The sequence below is a fragment of the Acomys minous genome (assembly GCF_964271855.1).
Source record: "Acomys minous genome assembly, chromosome: 20".
Classification (NCBI taxonomy): Eukaryota; Metazoa; Chordata; class Mammalia; order Rodentia; family Muridae; genus Acomys; species Acomys minous.
The window spans coordinates 22995174-23019348 of NC_140502.1; the positions used below are offsets into that span (position 1 = coordinate 22995174).

General features: G+C 52.7%; 1 protein-coding gene across 3 annotated transcripts; it reads left to right on the plus strand.

The window, feature by feature from the left end:
• The first annotated feature begins 2234 nt into the window (after positions 1-2234).
• On the plus strand, positions 2235-23911 carry COQ8B (coenzyme Q8B). Of its 3 annotated transcripts, none has more exons than XM_084771613.1 (15): positions 2235-2464; positions 2737-2844; positions 2977-3096; positions 3208-3274; positions 6423-6500; positions 9572-9700; positions 9836-9921; positions 11374-11514; positions 11606-11687; positions 13427-13520; positions 18668-18809; positions 18899-19006; positions 19825-19890; positions 22680-22766; positions 23215-23911. In XM_084771613.1, the coding sequence occupies exons 2-15, from the start codon at positions 2740-2742 to the stop codon at positions 23515-23517; spliced, it is 1608 nt and encodes a 535-aa protein (XP_084627739.1). In that variant the 5' UTR covers positions 2235-2464; positions 2737-2739; the 3' UTR covers positions 23518-23911. The 3 variants fall into 3 exon arrangements, with proteins under 3 accessions (XP_084627739.1, XP_084627741.1, XP_084627740.1); XM_084771615.1 differs by having other exon boundaries at positions 2235-2391; XM_084771614.1 differs by having other exon boundaries at positions 2235-2372.
• The last annotated feature ends 264 nt before the right edge of the window (positions 23912-24175 follow it).

The window sequence follows — 24175 nt, forward strand, 5'->3', positions numbered from 1 at the left end:
CATGTGGTTGCTGGGAATTGGACTCAGGAACTTAACCTCTGAGCCACCTCTCCAGCCCCAGGTAAATGTTTTTTTTTTTTACAAAAGGAATTCCGATGTTTAAAACAACAAATAAAGCTCATGTCTAAACCATGGGTGTTGGCACATTCCTGTGGTCACATCACTCTAGAGGTAGCAACAAGATGTTCAGGAGCTCAGCCCCTCAACCTGGCCTACATGGTGGCCAGAGACTTGGGCTGACTCTTGTGGCAGAGCACAGAGCAGATTGTTTTTTTAATAATATATATTAATTTATTATGTATACAGTGTTCTGCCTGCATGTACACCCGCACAGAAGAGGGCATCAGGTGTCATTATAGATGGCTGTGAGCCACCATGTGGTTTCTGGGAATTGAACTCAGGACCTCTGGAAGAGCAGTCAGTGCCCTTAACCTCTGAGCCATCTCTTCAGCCCCAGATTGTTTTGTTTTGTTTTGTTTTTGTTATTTCTCAGTGTAGCCCTGGCTGTCCTGGACTCGCTTTGTAGACCAGGCTGGCCTGGAACTCACAGAGATCCTCCTGCCTCTGCATCCCGAGTGCTGGGATTAAAGGTGTGCGCGACCACCACCTGGCTACAGACCCTTGTTTTTCAATGCTGGAGTTCACACGTGCGCGATCACTGCTGTGTACGCTGGGGGTCACACGCGCGCGGGATCACTGATGTCACCTTCAGCTCCATTGTTCTATTTTGTTTATTCTGACACAGGGTCTTGTGTAGCTCAGGCTGGCCTCAAACCCAAGGAGACCTTCAATTCTTGATCTGCCTCTGTCTTCCAAATACTGGGACCATATACCTGCACCACCAGGGTAGGCTTCCTGGTCCCATTTTACCAGCGGCAGGACTTTTGAGACTTAAAGTTCTACCCGCCTCTAGCCTTTGCTTATGACCTCTGCTGTGAACTCAGGTGTGTGAAACCGCTGTGAGCCATGCTCTGCAGCATTATCGTCTGAGGTGACCTTTTTTTTTTTTTTTCAGCCTGTCCCTTATGGTGAACAGCCTGAGTCAGACCCTTACCTTTGGAGGAGGAGAGGAGGTGCTTTTCAGTCTTGAAATTGAGTCACCCAGGGGAAGGGACATTGAGTACTCACAGGCCCAAGGCTCCAGGATGAGTCATCTCTTCATAGGCTAATAAGGGAGCCGGAGTCGGGAACCCACCTCACACACGACACAAATTAGAGAACAGAAGGTCCAGAGGGGAGGAGGGCTCTTCTGACGTCATATGGCCAAAAAAAAAAAAAAAAAAAAGGGGGGGAGGCCCAGTTCCCGACAACGCGGGTGGAGCTAGACAGACAGTAGGGTGCTGAGCGGAACCAATTTGCACTTCTCCCAGTCTTCGGCGGGTGGGAAAGGCGCCAGCCACCAGCTGCTTCTATTCCAGACAACCAGAAGACTGAGTCAGTTTTCTTCCATGCCAAAGCTCCTGACTCAGCACTGGGAGTCTTGACTGGGTATGTTCTGGGAAACGTTAGGCCTTCAGGAGACAGAGGGCTCCCACGAATAACCACCTCCCAAGTGGGCGGGGGATGGAGAGTAAGGGTGCTGGAGGGAAGGCATGCACGCATGCAGGCATGCACGCATGCAGGCATGCACACGTGCCGTCAAGGGGAGTTATGTCAAAGGCCCGAAGCAAGACACAGTTCATAAGCAAGGCAGTGGATTTCTGTGATGTGGGTGTTGATGCAAAGCGGAGAGGCTCCGTGTGCAAGGGAAAATGTTTGCTTGGAAGAATGTGTGTTTGACAGGATTGCTGGGGGTGTGGCTCAGTGGCAGAGGACCTCGCTTAGTATGCGCAAGGCCCTGAGTTTGTGTATCTACTCCTGGGAGGGGAGCGGGGGTGGGGGTGGGGGGGGGAGAGATCCAAACACATAGGATAGCTTTTGAGCTTGCCAGGAGGAAATGCGGCTGGACGTGATGGTGCAAGCTTGCCCTTTCACCAGAGGCAAGGGTTTACAGGGCGTCCATATTTGGCTGCAAGAGAGAAGGAGGAGGGACAGAGAAAGAGGAAAAAAAGTCGTGAAGACGAGGGAAAAAACGGGGAGGGAAGGGGCAGGGGGGATGCTTTCAAGAAAGATGGGCGGTGTAACCGGGGCTCACGTGCCAGCGGTTACAGTAAGACTTACGGAGCCTTTGCCTGGGTTCCACCCACCCTCCCTTGCCACGCCCCCTCACTCAGCGGGGTGTGCTTTTTGTTTAGGTCAAGATCTGCTGTGCTACCATTGGCTAGCTGATCGGAGGGGGCGGGCGTACAGACGTTCCCGGAAGTTCGAGAGGCCCAGCATGTGCTTGACCTGGAGCCTAAGCCTGGTGGAGTCGGTGCTTAGCAACCGAGGAGGTGTTGCCCCGTAAAGGGGGTGTTTTTCTTTTTTTTTGGAGGTGGGGTGGGTGGGCAACAAGCGAGGAATTGTGGATGCTTAACAGCCCAGGGTAAGGCGGCGCCTAGCAACCAGAGGGGCTCTGAGAAGGGGAGAGTGGTTCCAGGAAGATCTGTGGGTGTCTAGCAAAGGGGGAGAGCCCTAGCAACGGCCAGGCGCGTCTCAGAGGGGAGTTGGGGAGGCGCTTAGGGAAAACACGAGTTCCTACCAACGTGGAGGGCGGTAACCAGGAGAAACTTGGAAATCCGTTAGCAGGGTGGAGGGCCGTTTCAAAGAAGGGCGCAAACCAGGAGGCTGAGTCCTGTAATCCTTACTATTTCTTAGGCAATGTGGCTGGAGCTAGGTGCCATGCTGCGCGGGACCTGTGGACCGCTGGGCAGGACTGTTCGTCCGCCCTGTTGGGGGGCCCTGGGGCCTAGGCCCCACTGGTGGGTAAGAGGCTGGGGAGGGGGCCTCCAAGGGAAAGAAGCAGAGAGGGAGGAGCTTTGATGGGGGTAAACTGATGGAGAGATATCCGAAAAGGAGGACTAGCCCTCCGCCCTACTGAAGCCCACATCTCCGCAGGGGCCACGTAGGAGTTGTTTGGCCCAAAGTGTTCATCAGGACCAGCCTGGAAGAGGCCTAAGTGAGGACGACATTCGCAGGGCACGCGAGGCCCGCCTCAGGAAGGCACCCCGGCCCCAGGTATCCCTGCTCCCTGAGCCCCCACTCACCCCTGCCGACCCCCAACCTAGCCATGATACGCAGGTTGGCAGAGCTTTTCTGCTACCTTAACACCTTTCTCCCCTTTCTCAGCTGAGTGATCGCTCCCGCGAACGCAAGGTGCCTGCCTCCAGAATCAGTCGCTTGGCCAGCTTTGGGGGTAGGTGTGGTTTGGGAGGGGGTAAATTTCTATGTGACCTAGATCAGAAGCAACGTTTGCAGGTAAAGCAAGGGAGAATCAGAGATTTGGGGTGGTGGGGGTGGGGGTGGGGGTGGGGGCGGGAGACAGGGGCACAGTGATAGGGGCCAAGACCTGCACACCCCAAAAAAGCAGGAATGTTAACCTTAACACTTATTGAGAACCTATAACGAGCAAGATCTTGTACACTGTGTGCTTATTTCTTCTACTGATGGAGGGGAGAGGGGGGAGGGGATGGGGGAGGGGCAGGGAGGGGGGGCGACGAGCTGACTGCACTGTAGGACAGTGGCAACATTGTTCAAACATGCAGGAAGTAAAGGAATTGTGTTGCAACCACCTTTTAAAAGAGGAGATGAAGCCAGGTCACCCACCACCCACTCAGCCGTCGGGATGTAGGTTGGAATAGGAGAAAGGTCATCTCTGGCTGCATAGCGAGTCCGAGGCCACCTGGACGCCATGAGACCCCCATCTAAAGGCGGGAAAGGGAGGAAAGGAAGGAGAGGAGACAACGGAGGAGCTGGACATGGTGGCACAGACTTTTGTAATCCCTGCTCTGGAGAGGCAAAGTCTGGAAGATGGAAAAGCCCGGTAGTGCATGCCTGGTGGTCCTGAGAGGGTTACTGTAGGACCCCTTGAATTCAAGACCAGCCTGGCATCACCGACCTTGTCTCAGCAAAGAAAGAAAGCGGGAAAAGGAAACAGCATACGAGAAAATACAAATAAATAACTGAATATAAATACACTGACATTTACACACATGAGACATTGTTTGTTTTGGAGGCAGGGTCTTACCACGCAGCTCTCGCTGGCCTCGAACTCAGCGATCCGCCCAACTCTGTCTCCCAAGTGCTGGGATTAAAGGTGTGCAGCACCACACACTCCCAAGAACCCCCCAACATACAAAAGTTTTTTGCAGTGATGTCTCCTGTAACCCTGTCTGGCCTCCAACCCCCGTCCCTGTTCCACCCTGCAAGGGTTCAGATAACAGATCCTGCTGTCTACAGGTTATCACAGGTCATAGTTCAGGTATTTTTTTTTTAAGTTGTTGGGTTTTTAAAAATATTTATTTATTATTATGTATACAGCTCTTTGCCTGCCTGTACACCTGCATGCCAGAAGGGGGCACCAGACCTCACTGTAGATGGTTGTGAGCCACCGTGTGGTTGCTGGGAATTGAACTCAGGACCTCTGGAAGAGCAGTCAGTGCTCCTAACCTCTGAGCCATCTCTCCAGCCCATAGCTCAGGTGTTAAAGCGCAGTTGAGCTCTCTGGGTAGAGCCTGGGCAATGGTATGCCCAGGATTTCAGGGGAGAGGGACATCTTCATCCCATGATTGGGCAGCTTACTTAACTTCTTTGATCTTCGGTCTCCCTTTCTGCACAGCGTGAGATTTTTTTTTTTTTTTTTTTTTTTTTGGTCAAACACGTGTCACAGGGATGTGAGAACAAAACGACCTAACACAAGGGACACGCTAGCAGCAGTACGTAGCGTGGAGGTGCAGGGGCACACACAGCACACCTGGCAACTGCCAGCCGCAAGCTAGAGACGGCGACATCGAAAGAGGCAAGGGGCCCAGCGTAGCAAGTCTTTTAATGGTGGCGCACGCCTTTAGTCCCAACACTTGGGCAGAGGCAGGCAGGTCTCTGTGAGTTCTAGGCCAGCCTGGTCTACATAGCCGGTTCCAGACCATTGAGGGCTGCACGCTGAGACCTCGTCTCCAAGAGGAGAACGGAAGCAGAAGGGAACATGGGGGGTGGTTGAAGAGGAGGCCTAGGCTGTTGCGCCATGTCGCAGGGAGAGAAAGACATGGAAAATAAGGGTCTTGGGCATAGAGAGAAGGGCTGAGAAGCAACTCCAAGGCTGAGCACATCTGACATCTGGGTTTCAGCCCCAGAACCAAAAATAATACATACGTATAGCGAATTAAAAAAAAAAAATTAAGGCTGAGTGCGGTGGCATATGCCTAAAATCTCAGCACTTGAGACACAGAAGTAGGAGACTCAGGAGTCCTGGTACCATAATGAATATAAGTCTAGCCTGGGCTACATGAGCGTGTCAGAAGAAAGGAAGCTGTAAAAGGAACTTTCATCCACCTGTTTCAGTTGTCATCTCTGAGGACCACTGCCTTCTCCTGCTAACCTAGGCCTAGTTCTGGAAGCTTCTAGCCTCCGTACAATCTAACCTGGGCCTAGAGTGTTTTCAGCCTCTGAGACTTAACTGCTGGATAAGCTCGCCCTTTCTTCTTGTTAAAGCTCTGGGCTGGCTGCTTCAACTCCGCTGTTCGGGCTCAAACTCTCATCCCAGCTGACTTATTTACTCTGGCTTCTCTCTTGGCCTCTGAATTGCTCTGCTTGGCCTCCGACTAAACAAACTCCAGCAGTCTGCTCTAATCTGGCTCCTTCTCATTTTCTGGCTCATTTGGTCTTCACCTGAATTCTCTCTCGCAGCCTGTCTTTATTACTGTCCCAGTAAAACTTCTCTCTCTCTCTCTCTCTCTCTCTCTCTCTCCTCATGAGACTTGGGCTTATCCTATTCTGTCAGATCCTTCTCTGATTTGTTACTTTTTCTGCCACTCAATTAAACATCACTTTCAGACATGGGTGCTTGCTTCTACAAAATAACTCCTGGACCTAAACTTTTCTTTACCTGATACTCGCCCTATACCAGGCTGGCCTTGAACTCAGATCTGCTTGCCTCTATCTCCTGGATTTGTATTTCAGCTAGATCACGTAGACCTAAAAGGTCTTTGGATGTGATCTCTTGCCAGAACAGCCACATTCTGAATTAAAATTCCTCTACAGGAAGGAAGGTAAGTGTGAGTCAGGATTACAGGTTTAAGGCTAGCCTAAACCACATTACCAGATCTAGGCCAGACTGGCCACCTTAGTAAAAACCCTCCCCAAAATGTAGAGTTTTGTTAACATCTGTGAGAGCCTGTGTTCAATACAAAGTACCAAAAGAAAATAAAAAAAACTGGGGACTCAGGAGAGTTGCGTGCCTACTAACTGAGCAAGAAAGCATCCCTAGACGTCCATTAGAGAGGCAGGAGAAAGGGTCTGAGGGAAGATCCCAGGTAAGCAGGCTCTCTGCTTCCTTTCCTGTCTTTCAGGGCTGGCTGTGGGCTTGGGTCTGGGAGCACTGGCTGAAGTGACCAAGAAGTCCCTGCCGGGAGGAAGTCCACAGCATGGTGAGTAAAGCCACACTCAGCCCCTGGCCTGAGGGCCCAGGTTATGGGAGAGTTCTGCTTACTAGTGATGGGCTGTGTGTGTGTGTGTGTGTGTGTGTGTGTGTGTGTGTGTGTGTGTGTGTAGAGCTCAGCTGTAAATTGTTTATCTAGCACACAGAAGCCACACACACTTGACAGGTTCCCAGGTAGCTCACAACTGCCTGTAACTCCAGCTCCAGGAAATCCAGCGCCTTCTTCTGGCTGCTCCAGAATAGTACACAGGTAACACACACACACACACACACACACACACACACACACACACAAATAGGAAACAAATCTTGTTTGTTCATTTTTCAGAACAGGGTTTGTCTGTAGCCCTGACTGTTTTGGAAGTCACTCTGTAGACCAGGCTAGCCTCAAACTCAGAGATCTGCCTGCCTCTGCCTCTTGAGTGCTGAGATTAAAGAAAGGCATTACCATACCTGACTAAAAAGTAAATCTTTTAAAAAGCGAGATATTCTAGACTAAAATGAAATCAAGCCTGGCCTGGCTACAAAGCAAGTTCAAAGGAAGCCTGGGCAACTAGTGAAATCCCAGACAGAAGAGGGAATCAGAGTCCATTACAGATGGTTGTGAGCCATCATGTGGCTGCTGGGAATTGAACTCAGGACCTCTGGGTGAATACCCAGCACTCTTAACCACTGAGCCATCTCTCCAGCCCCAGGTTTGTTATTTTTTTAAAAGATAGGGAAGATTTATTTTTATTTTTTTTTCATTTTGAGCCCTGGCTGTCTAGAACTCACTATGAAGACCAGGGTGGCCTCAAACTCACAACCTGTCCCTCTATTACTATTACTATCTGCCTCTGCCTCCTGAGCGCTGGGATTAAAGGCATGCCCCACTTTGCCTGGCTTGTGAAGAGATTTTTTTTTTTTTAAGTTCTCAGCAAGTCTAAGCATGTAGTTCAGTGGTAGAACACTTAGTTGGCAGGTATGACTTTCTGGGTTCAAACTCCAGCACCACAAAATACAGTGAGCACTATTTTGTGGCTGTGGTTTATTGATACTTTATTAGAGAGATTGTAACTGCAAGTTTAACTTTTTTCTTTTTAATTTATTTTTGTTATTTTATGTGCACTGGTGTGAGGGTGTCAGATCCCCTAGAACTGGACTTACATACAGTTGTGGGCTGCCATGTGGGGGCTGGGAATTGAACCCGGGTCCTTTGGAAGAGCAGACAGGATTCTTAACCACTGAGCCATCTCTCCAGCCCCAAATTTAACTTCTTAAAAATTGATCTGTCATCTGGCTGGCTGTCCATCTGTATGTGGAAGCAGGGTCTCTATGTAGCCCTGACTGTCCCGCACTTGCTATATAGACCAGACGGGTCTCAAACTCACAAAGCTCCCCCTGCCTCTGCCTCCTGAGCTCTAAGATTAAAGGCCGTGAATTTCTGGGCCCTTTGCTCAGGCTACTTAAGTGCTGTACATAGAGGCATCCACCACCGTGGGCAAATCTGACCTCTGTGCATTGACTGTATGCCAGGAGGATGTGCTGTGTGTCGCCTGTATGCCAGGAGGATGTGCTGTGTGTCACCTGTATGCCAGGAGGATGTGCTGTGTGTCACCTGTATGCCAGGAGGATGTGCTGTGCGTCATCTGTATGCCAGGAGGATATGCTGTGTGTCACCTGTATGCCAGGGGGATGTGCTGTGTGTCACCTGTATGCCAGGAGGATGTACTGTGCGTCGACTATATGCCAGGAGGATGTGCTATGCGTCAACTGTATGCCAAGGGGATGTGCTGTGCGTCAACTGTATGCCAGGGGGATGTGCTCCTGCCGCACGGGGTGGTCAGCGGGTGTTCAGAACTGTGTGATGTTCTGCTTCTTTCCATGGAGTGTGCACCTTGAGGAGGAGCTGCACTGCGTGTGGACGTGTGCTTTTCCAGATGCTCACTGCCTGTTGGTCAGAGGGCTGTGCTAGCACGCTCTCATCCAACATGGCTGAGTTCAAGTTGCTGCTCTTTTTTGCCAGTTCTTGGTATTAATATTTTCATTATCTCCTCTGGTGGCTGTGCAGTGGTAGTATAGTGGTTAATAGATTGTTGTTGTTGTTGTTTTTGTTCTTGGTTTTCCCTCTTAAAACAGGGTCTCCTGTAGCCCAGGCTGGCCTCGAACTTGCTGAGATCCTCCTCTGCCTCTTGTCTACTGATTATTGGAAGTGCAGGTGTCAATCCCTATACCTAGGTTTTTAAAAAAAATATTACTTTCCTTTTAATATTTAGTATTAGCACTCAGGAAGCAGAGGCAGGAGGATTTCCATGAGTTTGAGGCTATCCTGGGCTATATTGTATTGTAAAGTTTTTGTTTGATTGTTTGTTTGTTTAATTTTTTGTTTGTTTGTATTGGTTTTTCAAGACAGGATTTCTCTGTGTAGCCTTGGCTGTCCTTGGCTTTGTAGACCAGACTGGCCTTGAACTCACAGAGATCTGCCTGCCTCTGCCTCCCTGAGTTCTGGGATTCCAGGTGTGCACCACTGTGCCCAGCAGTAGGTTTTATTTGTTTATATATTTTATGTCTATGAGTATAACATCTGCATGTACATCTGCACACCAGAAGAGGGCGTCAGATCCCATTACAGATGGTCGTGAGCCACCGCGTGGTTGCTGGGAATTGAACTCGGGATCTCTGGAAGAGCAGTCAGTGCTCTTAACCACTGAACCATCTCTCCAGACTGTACACTGTAAGTTTAAAAAAAAAAAAAGGTTAAATTGGAACTGGTGTCCACTATACATGCACATATTTAACCCCAGCACCCAGAGGCACATGGATTTCTAGGAGTTTGAGGGCAGCCTGGTCTAAGTCAGCCAAGGGAGACTTTTTGTTTTGTTTTGTTTTTGTTGTGTTTTGTTTTGAGACAAGGTTTCTCTGTGTAGCCCTGGACTCACTTTGTAGACCAGGCTGGCCTTGAACTCACAGAGATCCGCCTGCCTCTGCCTCCCAAGTGCTGGGATTAAAGGCGTGCGCCACCACGCCTGGCTGAGAGCTTCCTTTTGTGCACCTAATACTGATGCTCACTTCTCTCCATAGAGGGCGGCTCTGGACTGGGCTCCGGCTCCAGCCCTTTCCTTTCCGAGGCTAACGCTGAGAGGATTGTGCAGACCTTATGTACAGTACGGGGGGCTGCCCTCAAGATCGGCCAAATGCTCAGCATCCAGGGTACAGCGTGACCCTCAACTCCTGACCCGTGACCTCATTTCCACCCACCCCACCCCCCACCCCCAGCAGCAAGCCCTGATTTCGGATGCCCTCCATCTCCCTCACTGTTACCCCTTATCCCACTGTCTCCCCAAGACAATAGCTTCATCAGCCCCCAGCTTCAGCGAATCTTCGAGAGGGTCCGCCAGAGCGCTGACTTCATGCCCCGCTGGCAGATGCTGGTGAGTGTCCAGTTCGGGTGGATGGTGATTGGTAGGTAGCCCATGTCACTAGAGTGCATAGATCCACATGCAGTCTGCAACACATTTAGATTATATTGCGCAAAGCTCTTAGCCTGTCCCTGTCCCACATGAGCGACATGTACGTTTGAGCCGTGATTGGTTAAAGGAGATGACGCTAGGACGTCACGGCACACACCTGTAATCCATGGCACACACCTGTAATCCATGGCACACACCTGTAATCCATGGCACACACCCGTAATCTGTGTCACACACCTGTAATCCGTGGCACATTCCTGTAATCCGTGGCACACACCTGTAATCTGTGGCACACACCTGTAATCTGTGGCACACACCTGTAATCTGTGGCACACACCTGTAATCCGTGGCACACACCTGTAATCCGTGGCACACACCCGTAATCTGTGGCACACACCCGTAATCTGTGGTACACACCTCTAATCCTGACTTGGAGATTGAGCTATGGGATCAGGAGTTCAGGGACATCCTGAGCTACATAGAGAATCCAAGGCTAGCCTTAGACCCCGTCTCAGACAAACAAAACTGAAGACGACTTTATCCTTAAATAGGATAGCATCACGCCTGGTACTAAGTGGAGGCTGGGAGCTGTTCTGTAACTGTGTAAGGGCGTAGGCTCCAGCCCCATGGCTGCCTGCCAGCTGTGTTCTGCTCCCTGCTCTAAACAGGCCAGAACCACAGGAAGTCCCTTTTCATCATCTTACCTCATGACTCTGACAAGGAATGTTAGCAATTTTCATTAAAAGTCTGCCTGGGTGTGGTGGCGCACACCTTTAATCTCAGCACTCAAGAAGCAGAGGCAGAAGGATCTCTCTGTTAGTTTGAGGCCAGACTGGTTCATAGAGTGAGTTCCGGGCCACGCAGGACTTCACAGCAAGACCCTGCCTCAAAACAAAAGAAACAAAACAAAAAAACCCAATGTCGATATTCCTCTCATGAAATTCCTCTGAGTCTTAGGAGTTCCTTCCCACTTTTCTTTCTTTCTTTCTTTCTTTCTTTTTTTTTGTTGTTCTTTTTGTTTTTTGTTTTGCGTGGGTGTGCAGATTTGAGACAGAGTTTCTCTGTGTAATTGTCCTGGCTGTCCTAGAACTCTCTTTATAGACCAGGCTGGCCTTGAACTCACAGAGATCCACCTGCCTCTGCCACCCATGTGCTGGGATTAAAGGTGTGCGCCACCACCTAGCCCATTTTTCTTAATAAATCTACCTTTATCTCCTTGGTTCAAAGACAAAGTGAAACAATAATGCCTGGGCCTCAGTTTCCGCACCTGTAAAATGGTGCATTTGCTAAGAGGGAATGCCAGAGGGAATGCCAGGGTTGCTGACAGAACAAGCTCCCTCACACACGACAGTACAGGGAATGAACTCAGCTGGCTGGGGCCATGACGGCAGCTGTCATGTCTGCACATTTCAGAGAGTTCTAGAAGAGGAGCTGGGCAGGGACTGGCAAGACAAGATGGCCTCTCTTGAGGAAGTGCCATTTGCTGCTGCCTCCATTGGGCAGGTGCACCAAGGCGTGCTGAAGGATGGGACTGAGGTGGCCGTGAAGATCCAGGTGAGCAGGGAGGCTGGGCAGGGTGGGGTGGGCACCGTGCTGTCCCCGGGGCGTGCGTGACTCCCAACCCCCCCCTCTCCCCTCCCGACAGTACCCGGGTGTTGCCCAGAGCATCCAAAGTGACGTGCAGAACCTTCTGTCCCTGCTCAAGATGAGTGTGGGCCTGCCAGAGGGTAAGGTGCTCCCTTCTCCCCCCACCAAGGGAGGGATGCCTGGGGGGGGGGGGGAGCCAGGCTAGACTGAGGGCAGCACTGTGAGTGTACGCATGTCACACGCACCACACGGGTGGCAGGAGGACACCAAGTGGGGAAAGCTCCGGGAGAATGAGTGACAAAGAAACAAGACCAGATCAAATGCACGGATGGCAGAGAGACAGGTGTGCAGGGTGCGAGGGAAACACAGACGCAGAAGAGAGGAGTTTCTGGGCAGCATGCTTGTGTTGGGTCATGCGAGAGTTCACCTGTAGAAGATGGAGCAAGGTGAGTTTGCTGGGAAGAAAGGGAGCAGGAAAATGCAGGCAGGCTTAGACGTGAGGTGAGAGCCCGAGGGCAGTGTGAGGGGGAGGGCAGTGTGAGGGGGAGGGCAATGTGAGGGGGAGGGCAATGTGAGGGGGAGGGCAGTGTGAGGGGGAGGGCAGTGTGCGGGGGAGGGCAGTGTGAGGGGGAGGGCAATGTGAAGGGGAGGGCAGTGTGAGGGGGAGGGCAGTGTGAGGGGGAGGGCAGTGTGAAGGGGAGGGCAGTGTGAAGGGGAGGGCAGTGTGAGGGGGAGGGCAGTGTGAGGGGGAGGGCAGTGTGAGGGGGAGGGCAGTGTGAGGGGGAGGGCAGTGTGAAGGGGAGGGCAGTGTGAGGGGGAGGGCAGTGTGAGGGGGAGGGCAGTGTGAGGGGGAGGGCAGTGTGAAGGGGAGGGCAGTGTGAGGGGGAGGGCAGTGTGAGGGGGAGGGCAGTGTGAGGGGGAGGGCAGTGTGAGGGGGAGGGCAGTGTGAGGGTCAGCGTAAACAAAAGGCAAAGACCGCTGGGGATGGACTTAGCTCAGGAGAGTGCTTGTCTGGCATGTACGATGCCCAGGGTTGGTTGATCTCTGGTACCAAACAGGGGGTGGTGGTACACACAGGACCCCCCACACACACTCAGGAGAGGAAGGTAAGAAGGCCAGAAGTTTAAGGTCATCCTTGGCTAAGTAGCAAGTGAAAAGAACAGTTTCAGGGCTGGGGACAGAGTTCCTGGAACAGAGCCAAACCCAGGAGACAGACATCCACAGAGACCACAGTTGTGGAGGAGGAAGAGGGAAGGTGGGTAAAGTAGGTCTGGTGGCTCACACTTACGTTCTCAGCACTGGGAATCTGAGGCAGGAGGATTGCTGAACGTTGCAGTCAAGCCTAGACTCTATAGAGAGACCCTATCCCAAATGCAGAGCCAAGCATTGTTGTTTTTTTTTTTTTAAGATTTATTTATTATGTATACAGTGCTCTATCAGCTTGTACCCCTGCAGTCCAGAAGAGGGCACCAGATCACATTATAGATGGTTGTGAGCCACCATGTGGTTGTTGGAAATTGAGCTCAGGACCTCTGGAAGAGCAGTCAGTGCTCTTAACCTCTGAGCCACCTCTCCAGCCCAAGCACTGTAGCGTGTCTGTAATCCAGTATTTGGGAGATGGGAACTGGAGGATTAGGACATGAAGGTTAGCATTAGCTGCATATAAACTTGGGGGCCAGCCTGAGTTACATGACAACCTGTCTTTAAAATGGGGGGTGGGGTGGGTAAAGGTGTGAAACAAAAGTTACGTGGACAGTGAGAAACCTGTGAGGGGCCTGAGAAGACGGGGGGGGGGGGGGGGGGGGGGGCGGCAGCCCTGAGGGTTCAGGCAGGGGCCAGGCAGCCATCCTCAGCTGCCATGGCTGGCCCTCTCCCCCAGGCCTGTTTGCCGAGCAGAGCCTGCAGGCCTTGCAGCAAGAGCTGGCTTGGGAGTGTGACTACCGCAGAGAAGCCGCCTGTGCCCAGACCTTCAGGTAAGCTGACACCCGTGCAGGCCCCTGGGAATTCCTTCCCTCCCGTCTGGGCCGGGTTGGACTGGGGATATGGCACTCAGTAGCCTCTGGCAGTCAGCATCCTTCCAAGGGACCACAGACTTCTTTTTCCTTTCTTTGGCGCTTTTATCTGTCCATCCATTCCTTACTCTTGCATGTCCTCTGGGGACCTGAGCTGGTCACTCCTCTCAGTGTGTCAGTTTGGATCTCTGTCAAATGCATAGGCACTGTGTTTACACAAAGGGGCTCGGCTGCACCGTGGGATGCTGCTGATAGACCCGCTAGCTCAGAAAGGGCAAGCAATCCCGCAGCATCAGGGCAGAGCACCAGCGCCAGACTGCACCTTCTACACAGTAGACGGGCAGAAACCCAAAACCCAGTGCTAACATCTGGGAAGCCTGGACTGCGAACTCACAGAGATCCGCCTGCCTCTGCCTCCCAAGTGCTGAGATTAAAGGCGTGCGCCATCAGGCCAGCTCAACCTTATGTATTTTTTAACTTCATGTTAAACCAGGAACGGTGATGCACACCATAATCTTAATACCTGGAAGGCAGAGGCAGGTGGATTTCTGTGAGTTCAAGGCCAGCCTCATCTACATAGGGAGTTCCAGGCCAGCCAGGACTACATAGTGAGACCCTGTTTCAAAACAACCAAACCAAACCAAACTCCTTTTTTTGTTTTGTTTTTCAAGACAGGGTTTCTTTGTGTAGCCTTGGCTGTCCTGGACTCACTCTGTAGACCAGGCTAGCCTTGAACTCACAGAGATCCACCTGCCTCTGCCTCCTGAGTGCTGGGATTACAGGCATGCACCACCATGCCTGACTTTACTTTATTTATTTATTTACTTATTTAGCCAAAATTCCTTTAGGGTGTTTTGTATATGGATTTTTTTGCCTGCATGTATGTCTGTGCACCACATGCATGCAGTATCCACAGAGACCTGAAGAGGGCGTTGGATCTGCTAGAACTGGGGTTACAGATGGCTGTGAGTAGGTGCTGGGAATCGAACCCGAGTCATCACTGCTGCCCCTCTCTTGCTGAACCCAGAACTCCCTGATCTGGCTGGCTACCTGGCCAGCAAACCCTCAGGACCCTGCAGTGTCTATCTCCTCAGTGCTGGGATCACGGGCATACACTGCCACCCGTGGCTGTTTCACATGGCTCTGGGGATCTTGCTACTCTGTGTAGCAAGCAGCTTACCTACTGAGCTGTGTCCTTAGCCCCCGAAAGAACCTCTTTGTCACATACTTACTAACCCAACCATTGGCCTCCTTGATAAATTCTGTGGGTGTTTATACTGTTGCATGCCATCAGAGTTTTCTAGACTGCTCAGAGCCCCAACGTGTACGAGTTCCGACCCGGAAACCCACATCTATCAAATCTGTTCAGCAAGGCGGATAAATAGGCTGTGGTTTTACTTTTGAGTCAGGCTCTCACTGTGTACCCCCAGCTGACCTCGAACTTGCATCAGTCACTCTGCCTCTGCCTCCCAAGCGCTGGGATTACAGCTGTGCCCCACACCTGGCTGTGATGGTGTTTTCAATACTACTGGCTGAATCTTTTTAAAAATTATTTTAAGCCGGGGCGTGGTGGCACACGCCTGTAATCCCAGCACTCGGGAGGCAGAGGCAGGCGGATCGCTGTGAGTTCGAGGCCAGCCTGGTCTACAAAGTGAGTCCAGGACAGCCAAGGCTACACAGAGAAACCCTGTCTGGAAAAACCAAAAAAAAAAAAAAAAAATTATTTTAAGTGTATGTGAGACTTTGGATTCTCCCTGGAGCTGGAATTACAGGCAATTGAGAGCCACCCAATGTGAGTGCTGGAAACAGAACCTGACTCCTCTGGAAAGAACAGCAAATGTGCTTCCATCCATCCCTCTAGCTACACCCCCACCCCACCCCCTGCTGGGCTGGCCTGCACACCCGACCCTGCTGCCTCCACCTCTCCACTGTTAGGATTACATGCACGTGCTACCATATCCGGGTCTCGATGGCAGACTATCTGGTGGCAGGGGAAATGAGCGGACTACGGCTGTAGAGAACAGTGTGGCTACGGCTTGGAATTACGGTCACGCGCAACAGTTAACAGCTCAAGTCCGAGGCTGTAGCTCAATTGGTATCTGCAAAGCTTGCATCATGCTCTGGTCTGATCCCCAGCACCGCGTAACCCAGGTGTGGTGGCTTGTGCCTATAATCCTAGCACCAACAGGGTAGAAGCCGGAAGAAGCTCAAGGTCATCCTCTGACGCATAGCTGAGTGTGAGGCTAGCCTGGGCTACATGAGACACCGTCCCCTAAAGCAAAACAAACAACAAACCCCCAAAACAATAAGCAACAGGCACCTCTGCGGCACGGCTCACAAGTCGGCCATGTCTCCCAGCATGCCAAGCTCAGGACACAGGGTGAGGAGACAGTCGAGACCGTAGTAGTCACACCAGGCGTCTGTCCTGGACCCTGATGGATGCGGGCTTCAGTCTCGGGGCCGCCCTTCCCAGGCTGTGTGGCCTGGTTCTGTTTGGTGGCCTCAGGAGAGCATCGTCATAGGGGAGGTGTGCTGATTAAATGCTTAGCACGGGCCTGGCTCTTGAGAGGTAAAGCCAGTGGCAGAGAGGACAAACTAGGACTAAATACCAAGCCGACATAGGACCCTGTGAAGCCGAGTGACACTGGGCAACAGGCCAGAGCAACCCCATTCTCCCAGGATCCTCCAAGGCCTTGCTCGTACCTCTGGTACCTGCCCATCCGCCTGTTCCCAGCATCCCTCACTTCCTCACCTCCTGGTCGACTTAGACACCTCTCCCTCAGTTTATACCCCGTCAGTCTGTTGGCCGTGGCTTCTGGTGAAGGCTTAGGCCTGAGGCTGGCTCTGTCCTCTATCCGCCCCGGCCAGCACTGTCCAGTGCCAAAACAGACAAGGAAGGACTTTTGTCTTTATCGGAAGGTGACGTATAGACAAGTGTGCTTCTGCATATGCAAGGCGTGCAGAGGCCAGAGAGCAACCTTAGGGCCCATCTGTTTTTTGGGACAGAACCTCTCTCTGGCCCAGAGCCGGAAAAGTAGCCTGGGCCGGCTGGCCATCGAGCCCCAGGGACCCACCTGGTGCTGCTTCCCCATGGCTGGGATTACACGTCTGTGTCCCACACCTAACGTTTTTAGGTTCTGATAAAACCTGGGACCTCATGCCCGTGTGGTAAGCACTTTACCAATGGAGCGATCTCCTTGGCCCTTGTGTTTATATGTTTGGGAGAGAGAATGCCATATGCCCCTGACTGGCCTCAGATTCCCTGCGTGGCTGAGGATACCCTTGAATTCCACCTCTCTGGGTTATGAGCATGTGTCACCACACCTGGGTGTCAGCGGTAGACCAGGGGCAGCGCCACTAATAATATTGCAGCCGTCCACCTGCTGGCCGGCCTAGGCACTGCTGGAAGGAACGCCTGCGCTCTGGTCATACACGGCCTGCCTCCAGCTCCCAGTTGCTGGGCTCTCAGGCGTGCACCACCCCCTGTGGGTCCTTTTATTTACTACTGTTTAGAGCCCAGGGCCCTCCTACGTCTACGGGGGACACGCTCCTAGACCACCACTACCACCCAGTGGATGCCGGAAACCCAGTTAGTCCCAACCCCTGTGTAGATTGGTTCTTTCCTGTGCATAGGTACGGCGAAGTCAAGCTTACATGTTAGGCACACTGTTTACCTGCAGCAACATTCTTGCGTCACTAGGAAGACTTCTGTTCCACCTTTGTTCAGACTGTCATCCTCCTGCCTCAGCCTTCTGTGTGTTGGGATTACAGGCCTGTGCCACTTTATCCACTGTCTCACTCACCTTAGCTAAGCATCTGTCACGAACTGTGCCTGTAACTTTGGCAGCTTGTAGTAAAACTAGTACAATTTTTTTTCCTCCATTACAGTCTCACACGTAGATTTGTCCTCACTGAGATTTTTTTTTTTTCGAGACAGGGTCTCTCTGTGTAGTCTTGGCTGTCCTGGACTCGCTTTGTAGACCAGGCTGGCCTCGAACTCACAGCGATCCGCCTGCCTCTGCCTCCCGAGTGCTGGGATTAAAGGCGTGCGCCACCACGCCTGGCTCTCACTGAGAATTTTTAAAGAAGATTTTATATATATTTATTGCTCTGCCTGCATGTACACCTGCAGGCCAGAAGAGGGCGTCACATCTCATTACAGATGATTGTGAGCCACCATGTGGTTGTTAGGAATTGAACTCAGGACCTCTGGAAGAGCAGTCAGTGATCTTAACCTCTGAGCCATCTCTCCAGCCCAGCATTTTCTTTTCTTTTTGTTGTGTTTTGTTGTTGTTTGGTTGGTTTTTGTTTTTTGAGACAGGGTCTCTCTGTGTTAGCTCTGGCTGTCCTGGACTCACTTTGTAGACCAGGCTGGCCTCGAACTCACAGCGATCCGCCTGCCTCTGCCTCCCTAGTGCTGGGATTACAGGTGTGCGCCACCACGTCCGGCTGCATTTTCTTTTCTTAATTGAGATTCCTTTTTATTTTATGGATATGGGTTTTTTGCTTTGTCTGTGCACCATGTACATGCAGTGCTCACAGAGGCCAGAAGAGGGCATCAGATCCCCTGGAACTGGAGTTACAGCCAAGTGTGAGCCACCTAGCGGTGTTGTCAACTCAGCCTAGCAGCCAGTGAGTGCTCTTAACTACTGAGCCATCTCTCCAGCCCTCTCCTCTTTTTCTCTCTTGATCGCTTTCTGAGGCAGGGTGTCTTCATGTCCCCTGGCTGACCTGGAATGTGCTGTGTCACAGAGGCTGGCTGTCAAGTCCCCACCTCCTGCCTCCGCTCTCCACTGCTAGGGTTACCGACACACACTACCACATCCAGCTCAGAACTCTCCATTTTAGCCCCACGGTTTGCCACAAGTAACTGAAATGTCGGAACGGGAAGCTACAGAGTGGGCAGGGACTCTCTAGTGACCCCAAGGAGTGAGCAGTGACCATAAAGCCATTGACTTTAAAACTTTTTAAAAAAGAATTTGTAATATTTAGTGTGTGTATATGTGGGGGGTGGGGAGAGCCTAGAACAGAACGGCCTAAAGGGTTTCTCAGTAAAACGGCCAGTTCAGACTGAGCCTCTCTCAACCCTCGCCATCTTCCTGCCCCAGGAAGCTCTTGGCCGATGACCCCTTCTTCCGAGTGCCGGCCGTGGTACAGGAGCTGTGCACCACGCGCGTGCTAGTCATGGAGCTGGCTGGGGGAATCCCTCTAGACCAGTGCCAGGGCCTGAGCCAGGACACCCGGAATCAGGTACTTCTCCGCGTGGGTTGGGGCGGGGCCAGGGGGCGGGGCCAGGAGGCCCGGGTAGGACGCCCCACTGAGATGTCTTCTTCCTCCAGATTTGCTTTCAGCTCCTGAGGCTCTGTCTACGGGAGCTATTTGAGTTCAGATTCATGCAGACTGATCCCAACTGGGCCAACTTCCTGTACGATGCCTCCAGCCACCAGGTTGGTTCTCTTTCTTTCTTTCTTTCTTTCTTTTTTTTGAGACAGTTTCTCTGCGTAGCCTTGGCTGTACTGGACTCACTTTGTAGACCAGGCTGGCCTCGAACTCACAGCGATCCACCTGCCTCTGCCTCCCAAGTGCTGGGATTAAAGGCATGCGCCACCACGCCCGACTAACCAGGCTGGCTCTTTATGATATGAATCGGGATACATCGGCTAGGCTGGCTACTTTAAAGAGCATCTCCCCAAGGGCCAGAGGGACGTCTCAGTGGGTAGAGATGCTTGCTACCAAGCCTGATGGCCCTCGAGTCCATCCGCGGGACCACGCGTAAGGAGAGGACGGACTCAGCAAGCTATCCTCTGACCTCCGCGCATGCGCCATACATGATATAACACGCGATCATACAATGCATAGTAACACAACATGTAAAAAGTACAAAAGATGGCTCTGGAGGGATGGTTCAGTGGTGGGAAGCACTGGCTGCTCTTTTTTTTTTTTTTTTTTTTTTCCAGAGCTGAGGACCGAACCCAGGGCCTTGTGCTTGCTAGGCAAGCGCTCTACCACTGAGCTAAATCCTCAACCCTACACTGGCTGCTCTTACAGAGGGACCTGAGTCAGTTCCCAGCACCCCATGGCTGCTCACAGCCATCTGGGACTCCCCGTTCAGGGTGCGGCTCACTGATACAGTGTTTGCCTCTAATCATCCATAACGGTCTCGAGGTGTGGCCAAACAGCAAGAGAGGCAGATGCATCCTGGCTACTTCAGTAGGCAGTGGGGATGTCAACAGCTCCCTGCATTCCCATCATCCCTTGTTCCCAGGTGACTCTGCTGGACTTCGGTGCAAGCCGGGCTTTTGGAACAGAGTTCACGGACCATTACATTGAGGTGAGAACCAGGAACCTCGGCGATTCTGAAGGGTCAGGGCTCAAGCTGGACAGTGAGGTCAGGGCAGAAGGACCAGCGCACTGGAACTAAAAAACATGGGGCTGGCCGGGCAGTGGTGGCGCACGCCTTTAATCCCAGCACTCAGAAGCTGAGACAGCTGGATCGCTGTGAGTTTGAGGCTAGCCTGGTCTACAGAGCGAGTTCCAGGACAGCCAGGGCTACAGGGAGAAACCCTATCTCAAAAAACCAAAATAAAACTGTGAACCACTTAGTATTAGTATTACAAGTAGTATCTGACTGAAAGTGTTCAGGGCCACTCAGAGACCTGTGGTTTTGTTTTTGTTTTTTGTTTTTTGGATTTATTTATTTATCATGTATACAATATTCTGCCTGCATGTGTGCCTGTGACAGAAGAGGGCGCCAGATCTCACTATAGATGGCTGTGAGCCATCATGTGGTTTCTGGGAATTGAACTCAGGACCTTTTGGAAGAGCAACCAGTGCTCTTAACCTCTGAGCCATTTCTCCAGCCCTCAGAGACTCAGAGACTGGTTCTACGGGAGAATTAACTGAGGCTTAGGGAAAGAATGCACAAAACCCCAGTGGGCCTGTGACTGGCAGGTAGTCTAGGTCCGGAGCCCTGTCCCAGCCCCTGCTCACCCCCCTTCTGAGGGAAAGGCTCGCAGCCTGCACCTCACAGGAAGCTGTAGCTCCTTAGGGAATGCGTCCTCACCTGTTCTGTTTCCCTTCCCAGTCAGCCACGGCCAGCGGCTGCACAGGCCATCTCACTCACGTCAACACACGACTTGGGTTCTCCATCCGTCTAGTCGTCACTGTCACTTGAGACATTCTCTGAGAGCCCCTCCGGCCCAGCCCTGTTCTGGAGGATACCGGGGACAGTTGTCTCCCCGTCACAGAGTTCAGTCTGTGTCCCACTACAGTAAGGGCCCAGAGAGCTCAGGGCTAGGCTGAGAAAGTGGGGGGGGGGGGGGAGGGGCCATTCCGGGGATGTAGAGGAACCTGCCCCGGTTTGAGGACTCCAGGAAGGCTTCCTGGAGGAGGAGATTTTGACCTGAGAGCCGAGGGCTGCAAAGGACCAGTCGGGAAGAGGCTAAAAGCATTTCCAGACAAATGTGCAAAGGTCAAGAGGTGTCTTAGTCACTGTTCTGTGGCTGTGAAGAGACACCGTCGCCAAGGCTACACTTTAATTGGGCCTGGCTTACAGTTTCAGGGGCTTAGCCTATTAGCATCATGGCGGGACGTGTGGTGGCAGGCAGGTTTGATGAAGCTACGTCCTGATCCACAGGGAGACAGACAGACAGACTGACTGAACGTGGCATAGGCTTTTGACACCTCAGAGTCCACTCCCCACCTACCCTGTGACTCAATTATTCCAACATGGCCCCACCTCTCAATCTTTCTAATCTTTCAGAGTTCCACTCTCTGGTGACCTAGCATTCAACTATATGAGCCTATGAGGCCACTCTTACTCAGATGACCACAAGAGGAAATTTAGGGAAATCCTTTCTGCACAGTGGCGCTTCTGAACAGAAATGGTCATCCAGGGCCTGGAGAGATGTTTAAGAGTACTTGCTGGGGGTGCTGGAGACGTGGCTCAGAGGTTAAGAGCACTGTCTGCTCTTCCAGAGGTCCTGAGTTCAATTCCCAGCAACCACATGGTGGCTTACAACCATCTATAGTGAGATCTGGTGCCCTCTTCTGGCCTGCAGGTGTACATGCATGCAGAACACTGTAAGCATAATAAATAAATAAATCTTAAAAAGAAAAGAAAAAGGGGCTGGAGAGATGGCTAACAGATGGCCAGACAGCTACAGGCTACAGCAGGCAGTAGTAGCCCCCCAGCTGGAAAGGTACTTCCTCTGCGGGCATCGTGTTGAGCTGCACACGGTGGCCAATGTCCCTTACTTCCAGTCCACAGATTAGAAAGCAGAGGCCCAACTACAATTTGTCTAGCGTCCCCTGAAGCCAAGGGAACTGGTGCGGGAGCCTCCATGCCTCCTCCTGCAGGACTGGACAGGGACCGAGTTGCACACAGGGATAGCCGAGGGCATCCAGGGTGCCATCTCTCATGCCCAGTGCAACTGGACGCAGCTGGGATCCCTACACCCGAGGGGTTCAAAGTCCCAATAGGGGAGGGAGAGATGGCCTCCGGCAACTCAGACACTGTCCCATCCTTGCCTAGTATCTGGACTCAGCAACAGATGCGACGCTGTCCTCAGTGCCACTCACCAAGGCAGCTTCCAGACGGTTCTGCATTCCCAACGGATGGCAGAGCACCTGACCAATTCCACCAGCAGGCTCTCAACAGTCTCGAGGGAGATAGAGCAGGGACAGAATAGGGAGAGAGAAGCTTCTAGGTGAAAGAGGGTCCCTAGGTAGGTGAAAACGGAGGTAGATCTAGGTTGGGCAAAATACTCCCTTTCCACTTCCTCCCCTTCCTCTTTTCCTTTTTAACAGTGGTCCGTGATAGTCCAGGCTGGCTTTGAACTCACAGCCCTGAGCCCGCCTCCTGAGTACTAGGATTGCAAGCACTGCCACATTCCCCTGGCTGGTATTTCCTAATTATCTAGAACCTCCCTTGTAACTTGGTGCAGACCCGTAATCTTTCACTTCCGGTAAGTGGAGGCAGGAAGATCAGGAGTTCACGCTTATCCTCGGCTACAGGGAGTTGAAGGTAGCCCAGGCTGTAGCAGACTCTGCCTCAGAACAAAAACCTCCAGACCCCAGAGCCTCCCTTGACCCACACAGCTGTGCCCTCTCGCACTCCAGGTGGTGAAGGCGGCGGCAGATGGAGACAGAGGCCGAGTCCTGCAGAAGTCCCAGGACCTCAAATTCCTTACAGGCTTTGAAACCAAGGTTGGTTGCCACTGAGCAGCAAGGGGCAGCTTGGCGGCCGCTCTGCTTTCTTTAGGGGGCTAGTGCCTTCGCGGAGGGCGGAAGGAGCCTCCTAGCTCCACTGAGCAGCAAATGGAGAAAGGGTGAGAGGGAGTGGAGACTTCTGTCCTCAGGAGCCCAGAGATGAGCTGGAGGCCAAGTGGTGGTGGTGGAGCACTGTGTGTCTATTCTAGGGGTCCTGGGTTTAAGGGGTGCTGGAGCTACTTGTCTGTAGGAAGCTGGGGGTGCTGTGGATGGGGGGTGACGACTTACTGTCTCTTAGGGTACCTTGGGCTAGCAATGCGAGCCTTCCACCACTGAGCCCCGCCCCGCCCCCAGGCGCTCACTGGTGGATCCTAGGCAAGTGAGTCACGCCCCAGCCCTTGCAGCTCGCCTCTTCTGAAGTAACCAGAGGCCATCCCCACCCTAGGCATTCTCTGACGCCCACGTGGAAGCCGTGATGATCCTGGGGGAGCCCTTTGCTGCCTCAGGCCCCTATGACTTCGGCTCTGGAGAGACTGCTCGCCGAATACAGGGCCTCATTCCGGTGTTGCTTCGGCACCGGCTGCGCCCACCGCCCGAGGAGACCTACGCTCTCCACCGCAAGCTAGCTGGGGCTTTCTTAGCCTGTGCCCGTCTCCACGCCCACATCGCCTGCCGGGACCTCTTCAAAGACACCTACCACCGCTACTGGGCCAGTCGCCAGGCACTGCCACTGCCAGCAGCCTCCTGACTAGCAGGACCTCCCTGCCGACCCCACCATGACAGACTCCATCCGGGGGTGCCAGCGCCACAGCGGGCTCTCCCCTCCCCCTCTGCTCTGGTTCCCGGAGTCTGGCTTCTTGCCTTTCATCTTCGGGCCCCTGGAGTTAGCGCCCTGATCCAAAGTGCGCATCCTGAGGCTGGGTGTCAGCAGATCCCTGCCTGCCCACCATCTAAGTGAGCCCGGGGCCCCGGGTCTATAGCGATCCACAGGCGAAAGAGGAGGTGGTGGCTGGTGGAGGCGGGCCTCACCTTTGCCTCCTTCGTTCCTCTAGCAGCTGCCTTCTTCCCGGGCTCCAGCCTGTGTTTTGGAAGGTGGGGGTGGGTGCTGCTCCTTCCTCTGAATAAAAGCACCCTTTCCCTTCCCCCCAGCTCTTTTCTCTCTGCGCTAGGGGGAGGAGCTCACAGGCGGCCCCAGGTGCAGATGGCCAGACACCCCACACACACACCCTACCCCCGCCGTGTCTGGGGCCATCTGTTGCGGGGAACCTCCTCCGCCCCCCCCCACGTGCTGACCACCTGCTCCAGGGGCTGTGGCAGCTGAGAAGTACCCTCCTATCACACATACTCAACCCCCCCACACCCCACCCCCAGCTTCAGGCTCCCTCCTGTTCCTGACAACCTCGCCT